The following is a 7,227-nucleotide window of genomic DNA, read 5'->3' on the forward strand; positions in this document are numbered from 1 at the left end:
GAATATATTACAATAAAGTGATTCTTTAAAGTAAAATAGGTCAACAAAAATGAATAAAAAGGTCAGACTAAATATAGTAAAACAAGCACAGCAAATGTCAGATGGCAAAGTGGGTCAGTGTACACAGGGTGTAAAGTACAGTGGACAGTGTAGGGTGGAACTACAGTGGCTGGGTAAAGGTTAAAAACCCCCCACCAATCAATCAAAGCAGTGCTGGTTCAGTTCAGCCAGTCCAGCGTTACCACAGCGCCCTCTACCGACTAACAACGACCAGCACAATAACAACAAAAAACATGGCGGCGCCCATGACTACCCGCTCCTCTGGTATTCTTTATTTGTTCAGTAAATAACATTTGTTACATTTTAACAGTGTTTCTCAAACGGGGTGTTAGACTCAGAAAAACGAGGTAAGCATCATATCGCTGCACAAACGTAACTGTACGATCACATTTAAAGCTAAATACGGCTAATATTTACCGGAGAGCGACTGTGACTCTTAGCGTCACTGAAGTGACCCGGTGTCCTACTTTGTCTTGTGCTGCCGAGCATTTTGTCCCACATGTTAAGACAGGGTGTCGTATTTTATAATCCTGGCTATGTTTACTTGCCTAGACACATACAGACACACAATCAGCCATACCCTCACGTTTTCATTCCAGCACGCGCATTTCCTGCACTTAAATAGATGTAATGGGGAAAGATTAAAGAAAAACTAACCTATAAAATTAGTTTTTAAAACAAATCACACATTCAAACAACCTGATGATGGCTAAAGAAGACTGTTCCAAATTTTAGGGGCTAAAACCTTAAAATCGTGATTGATTTTAAAGTAAGATCGTATCAGCTCCAGTGACAAGGTCTCTGTTGCCCGTTATAAGTTAGCCGATACCTGATTATCTAAAACTTAAGAAGAAAAAGTGTGATATGTGAGCACCGGCCATCCCTTCTCTGCACGTGTCCAAACCCTCTCAGCTTTGCCTCTCTCCCTTATTAACAGTGATGGTTAATTCATACACCCCATCACACCCCTAACACAGTTTTGAAATACTGGGAGATTCTGTGTTTATGGGTAGTATAGATAAAAATGCTGTGTATTCACACATAATGTAGGACAACTGTTCACCCTTTTGTGGCTCAAAGAATATGCCTCTGAGGTAACAGTCACCAGCAGTCACCAACACTGACAAAAGTGAGAAAATCCTCACTGAGTTTACTTAGGGAAGTATCCTATCCTATCCTTCACATTTAAATGCTAAACCAATGATATGCATTGTTTGTCATGTTTTAATCACTAACTTTATTCTAAAGCTTCCAATCATAATCAGACAATACTACTTACTTGTGAAAAGCATAAAGGGAAGCAGGGATGTCTCCTTTGTGTTGCATCTGAGATAGTCTGGATGCTGTTCTGTAGCTGTAATTGAGCTGTTGCCTCTCCTGCAGGTCATCATGTCCAGGCTGGCAGTAGTGTGTGGGGGTTCCAGAGGCATTGGGAAAGCAGTGTCCCGCCTGCTGGCAGAAAGAGGCTGCAGGGTAGCCGTCGTCTCCAGGAACAAAGACGTCGCCCAGGCAACTGTGGCATCTCTGCATGGAGGTATAATGCTGTGCTGTGTGTAATACAGTGCTTAACAATTTATTAGATCACCGGATATATATATAAAAAAGAAAGCACAAGTATTTTAGAAGTCTGCAAACATTTTGATTAAAAACAAATTAAATTACTGAAGTCACTGAACTGAATTCTTGTTTTCATACCCAAATTATAGCCAGCACACTGGACTTCTCTCAGAACTCAGAAATTAATCAAGCAGAACATTCAACCACTGAAACAATTTGAGTAAAATAGTAAATTTTTTAGCATTAAAAATATTATTTTTATTAACAAGCTTGCACAAACCGGTGGATTAACCATTACAGAAACATAAAAAATTATTTTGGTAATTACCAATGGTGTTGATTTAAGGTGGCATAAACCATACCCTGGGTTTTGGTCTAATAAATGAGTTAATGAGTAAAGTATGCAGACATGTGCCAGAGTTATTAGGGCTTTTCATTAGCATGCTTTTTTCTGCACAATGGCCATCCTCTAAAGCAGTGGTCCCCAACCTTTTTTGCGCCACGGACCGGTTTATGCCCGACAATATTTTCACGGACCGGCAATAAGGTGTCGCGGATAAATACAACAAAATAAAACTAGTGCCGGTACCGAAAAAAAGAAGATTTATTCATAACACACGTGAAAAGACCCAGGAAAACCGAGTTAACGATAAAAACGATAACAAAATAACGCTGAAAACCGATAAAAACCCTGAAAACCATACATTTCACACCTGAGCCTCAACTCTCGCGGCCTGGTACCAAACGACTCACGGACCGGTCCAAGGCCCGGGGGTTGGGGACCGCTGCTCTAAAGGAAAATTACCAATTTTTATTTTCAAAAGTGAGGCTTAATTTACTCAAGCTTAAAATACAGATTTGTTATGAAATTGGCAAAAAATAATATAGAAATGCATAAAAATGTTGTCGTCATGCTTACTTACAACCCCTAAAAGCCAAACTTTGAGAAGGAATAAAATGAATGAATTTCACAGTTAGTTTAAGTTTTTGTAATTATTGTAATGTGGGGAGTATTTATCATTGAGATGGTTTAAGAAGTTTCATTTACTCATTAGATAAGCAGAAGAAAATGGAGTCATGAGTACAGTTCAGATCAAACAGAGTAAATACAAATATGCATCAAACCTCCTTGTGTAGATTTATTCAAAATTACAAATAATAAAATTAAAGACTTCTCTGTATCATTTTGATTTAGTCTTTGCAAGTACACATTATAAATAAACAAGCATGTAGCTCCTTCTTTCTTTATAAATATGGGTGGGATGCCGATATGATTTATTTGAATTTCATTGAGTTTAACATAGTTCAACAATGCATGTGTAATGTTTTATTCAGCTGACCAATACAGTGCTTACTTTATTTTATTTTATTCTAGCTCTACCCTGCCATAAACTGTAAGTAAAAGATGGACGTGACATTGGTATGATATCTCACACTGAGGGTTTTTTGCTTTGAAACTAGATGTGACTAAACGGAGAGACACTGTGCACTCTAGTAACTTGTCAGTCAGTCACATGTTAAATACCATAAAACATTAACATTTGTATAATCCTTTGTGACTATAACGTAGAACATATTTTACAAAGACCACAATGTTTTGTATTTGGCAAGACTTCAAACGAGAGCTTGAGAACATAAAGTCATCAGTAAATAGTATACTGAGGTCATAAACCAAGTTAGACGGTATGGTAGTTTTCTCACAGTCTCTACACAGTCAGACTTTCAACCAGAGGAGTCGCCCCCTGCTGGCCATTAGAAAGACTGCAGGTTTAAAGCATTTCGCACTCAGAAGCTACATCCATTTTTATTAAATACAGGGTTCAGTGTAGACATAGAGGACCTTTATAAACATACTGCAGTGATGCTCACAGGAGATCTGATGTGTGTCCTCTCTAGATGAGCACCTTGCTTTTAGCTGTGACATCTCTAAAGAACAGGAGGTGCAGAAAACATTTGAAACGATCCAGATGACCTGTGGAAACATCTCCTATCTCGTGAACGCAGCCGGTATCAACAGGTGAGCAAGCACTGAAGCTGACATCTCTCCTGATTCTCTGCTGCATTTGCAGACGTGTTTAGATGCATATAAATGCTGAACCCCTGCATGTTGCTGTTGTCTGTTTGCAAAGGGATGGTCTGCTACTGAGGACCAAACCAGAGGACATGGTGGCTCTGCTTCACACCAACCTGCTGGGCTCCATGCTGACCTGCAGGGCAGCGCTGCGTAGCATGCTGCACGGCCAAGGAGCAGCTATCGTTAATATAGGTACTTGATGATTCAGATTAGTGGTGCGTCTTCAATTTAACCACTAGAGGGCTGTGTTACTACTTTTATAGATTCAAGTCAGTGTACCCTTTAAGGATAATAGTATTTTGTACGGTGGCCCTGAGAGGCCAAACAGACTGCAACTTAAGTAAACACCAGCAATAAGAAAATAGGGGAAATAGGAGAAACGACAACGGAAATAGGAAAAATGAAAACAAAAATAGGAAAAAACAGATTTCCAAAAGCACAAGGGAAGTGTTTCTGGGGAGACAATAACTCGATGGACCAGTTGCAGGAACCAAAATATGCTAAGAATTGCACTGGGAGGCACTTAAAAGAAGTGGAGGATCTATCGGTTTTGTGAGGAAGGAAAAGATGAGAGGTAAGTGTGTTAGCCTAACTATTAGCCTAAAAATCCGTCATCAGTATTATATGAATCATGATAAAACACACCAAGCATGTTTTGGGTTCCTGCAACTGGTCAGTTGGGTTATTGTCTCCCCAGAAACACTTCCCTTGTGCTTTTGGAAATCTGTTTTTTCCTATTTTTGTTTTCATTTTTCTTATTTCTATTGTCGTTTTTCCTATTTCTGTTTTCTTTTTTCCTATTTCCGTTGTGTTTTGTGTTCTTTTGCAGCGTTTTTCTTATTGCTGGTGTTTTCTTAAGTTGCAGTCCGTTTGGCCTCTCAGGGCCACTGTAGTTTTGTGCTCATTTTAGTCCAAATAAAATCAGATACTGACAATGTTTTTTGAATTCACGCAACAAGCTTTTGAATCTATGGTTTTATGTTTCTTTTTCCTCATGAACTGTAATCAGATACATTATGAGTTTGAGTTTCTAGTGTTCCAGTTGTTTTCTTTGTTTTATTGGTACATTAAATAAAGAAAATAATATGTATTTGTGGAAAAAAGAGTGGTTTGAGAGGCTAAAAACAACCTACATAATTTACAGAATAATGGCTGTGTAATGCTTCCATATGTAGCACCATAAAATAAAGTGAAACAAAATCAAATAGAATATAATAAAATACTAAATGTAGTAGAAAACAACACGTTTAGTTAATGGCAGATGATATTAGTGTCTCAGTATTGGGGAAAGTGTAGTAAACAGTGCAAGCTTGGGAAAAAAGCTGTGAGGTGAAAGAACAGATGATTCTCTGCTAAACAGATGTGTCGAGTTATAAAACATTGTTGCATGAGGAAGAGATTACCTGAATCGGTCTGTTAGTGGAAGTTCTCTGCTGCCTGTTCAGTAAGTGGTGCAGAGGGTGGTCAGGATTATCCACAATGGATAAAAGTTTGTTGAGGGACTTCCTCTCAGAGTCAGCCTTCCTGGTCAGTTTATTGGTCTCTGATGTTGCAGACTAAAGGAAAGTATAAACTGCACCCGTCACAGGGACCACTGAAATTAGAGGTAATTTGGATATGTCTAAGTAACGGCCCAAGCTGTTTCAAGATGCTCCTAGAAGAGCTTTGTTGAAATCTTGAACGCCACCAGCACCTGAGACTGCAGGTATTAAGCAGCACTGGATTGACTGGATTGAAAGGTGAAACCAAATCATCTTAATGAATTTCTCTGGTCATGTCTGCAGGCTCTGTTGTGGGCCTGAAAGGGAACTCTGGCCAGTGTGTCTACAGTGCCAGTAAAGCTGGTCTAGAGGGCTTCACTCGCTCCTTGGCTAAAGAAGTTGCTTCACGTAATATCAGGGTTAACCTCCTGGCTCCAGGTACAGAATATGCTTCTGATTCTTTCACTTTTCTCTCTCTGTCTTCTCAATATCTGCTACGGCCTCTCTTGTTTCCATTACTGGCTTCTTGGATCAATAAAATAACATGTTTTACATTAATCCTCGTGCACGCACCCTCCATAGGAAACTCATTTTGTACTACCTCAGTGTATCCTCAGTCTTGTTCTTATGGTTCTACCTACAGCTCATGGCTATAGGCGAGCGTGAGAATGAATAGTATATTTGAACAGTAAAATGACGGTCTCTGTTCTGGCCTGTGGTACCCTTTTATGGTACCTGATTGCATCGCTGATGTATTTGTCTACGGAGAGCCAACAGAGAGCACTTCAACCATTGCAAACATGCTCCTATGTAGTCCTCCAAAATCCTATTAGTCTTCATTTCAATTCCGCTCTTGTCCACAATGTAAGTCGCCTACAGACCAGTTGCACCCCATACTTTGGACACTTCCTACATCTGGCAACAGACACTCTCTGCAGGTAGAAAGGCTGTCTTTAGCTCGCTACTGTTTGTGAATACACTGCTCTCAGAGAACCACACTGAGCCCTTTAACCAGTCAGTGTTCAGTTTACGCGTAGTGTCATTTATATCGAGCTACGTGTTGTTGGTTCCTTGGAGGACTGCGCGCGAGTGGTTGTGTATCTCTTTGAGAAGACTGTGTGGACAAATACCTAATACCAAACCAATGAGTTTATATACAGTCACTGATGCAAACAGACACAAACGCAGTACCGTAAAACAAACACAAATCTCTTACTTCTCCCACTCATGAACAAGATCATGAGACACTTGAGCTTCTCCACTTGAGGCAGCAACTCATCCCTAACTTTCCTCCAACAGCCTTATATTCCTAAGAACCGTGGCCTTACTTTCATCCCTGCCACTTCACTCTTCACACTCTCTGCTCCAATGCAACTATATTTTTCTTTCTTTTGGTAGGTTTTATCCACACTGACATGACTGCAGGGATGAGAGAGGAGGCTTTAAAGCGCTCCATCCCTCTGGGGAGATTTGGAGAGCCGGAGGAGGTAGCCCGGGCCGTCCTCTTCCTCCTGGAGTCCCCCTACATTACAGGAGAGGCGCTGGTGGTGGACGGAGGGCTGCAGCTGGCCATGTAGGGAGTAACAGCTTCCTCCAGAGCTACTGTTTTGAATATTCAGTGTCTTATTTTAGGCGTTAAGTGTCACTCTACATTAAGAAATTTATGACTGATAACAAAAAGGAAAACTTTTGAACTTAAAGCCTTACATCTTAAGTTAAATCTAGAGCTCTGCCCAAACTAAGTTAAAAGTGATACCTGGTAAGCTGCTGGATTATGAGATGTGTATTTATTACTTGTATCAGATGGATTGCTACTGCAAAAGCCTTCAGATTAAAGCAAACATAATGTATGTTGTTAAAACTCATTTACTTTCTCCTGCTGAGTCACTCTGTTCAGCCACAGTGGGCGTGGCCTTTGAGAGTCAGTCATGACTAACGCTGCTGACTCCAGAGTGTCTGGCCTAGTCCAGACCTCTGTGCCCTGGGGTCCTGAATTTGATCAGTAAATTTAACGCTGTTGGTCTTTTTCCATGACTGTAAAGCACCCGCCCGCTT

The 7,227-nt window shown here is 40.3% G+C and overlaps 1 protein-coding gene across 1 annotated transcript; it reads left to right on the forward strand.

Annotated features, from left to right (window-relative positions):
- The first annotated feature begins 284 nt into the window (after positions 1–284).
- cbr4 (carbonyl reductase 4) lies at positions 285–7,022 on the forward strand. Its single transcript, XM_031753856.2, has 6 exons — positions 285–407; positions 1,444–1,594; positions 3,514–3,634; positions 3,747–3,883; positions 5,476–5,610; positions 6,571–7,022. The coding sequence occupies exons 2-6, from the start codon at positions 1,450–1,452 to the stop codon at positions 6,747–6,749; spliced, it is 717 nt and encodes a 238-aa protein (XP_031609716.1). The 5' UTR covers positions 285–407; positions 1,444–1,449; the 3' UTR covers positions 6,750–7,022.
- Positions 7,023–7,227: the final 205 nt, after the last annotated feature.

Source organism: Oreochromis aureus, linkage group 23 (assembly GCF_013358895.1).
Source record: "Oreochromis aureus strain Israel breed Guangdong linkage group 23, ZZ_aureus, whole genome shotgun sequence".
Lineage (NCBI taxonomy): Eukaryota > Metazoa > Chordata > Actinopteri > Cichliformes > Cichlidae > Oreochromis > Oreochromis aureus.

Coding starts and splice junctions, on each gene's coding strand:
- cbr4 (XM_031753856.2), top strand. CDS start 1,450: ATGTCCAGGCTGGCAGTAGTGTGTGGGGGTTCCAGAGGCATTGGGAAA. Junction 1,595..3,513: donor TGTGGCATCTCTGCATGGAG/GTATAATGCTGT, acceptor TGTCCTCTCTAG/ATGAGCACCTTGCTTTTAGC. Junction 3,884..5,475: donor AGCAGCTATCGTTAATATAG/GTACTTGATGAT, acceptor TCATGTCTGCAG/GCTCTGTTGTGGGCCTGAAA.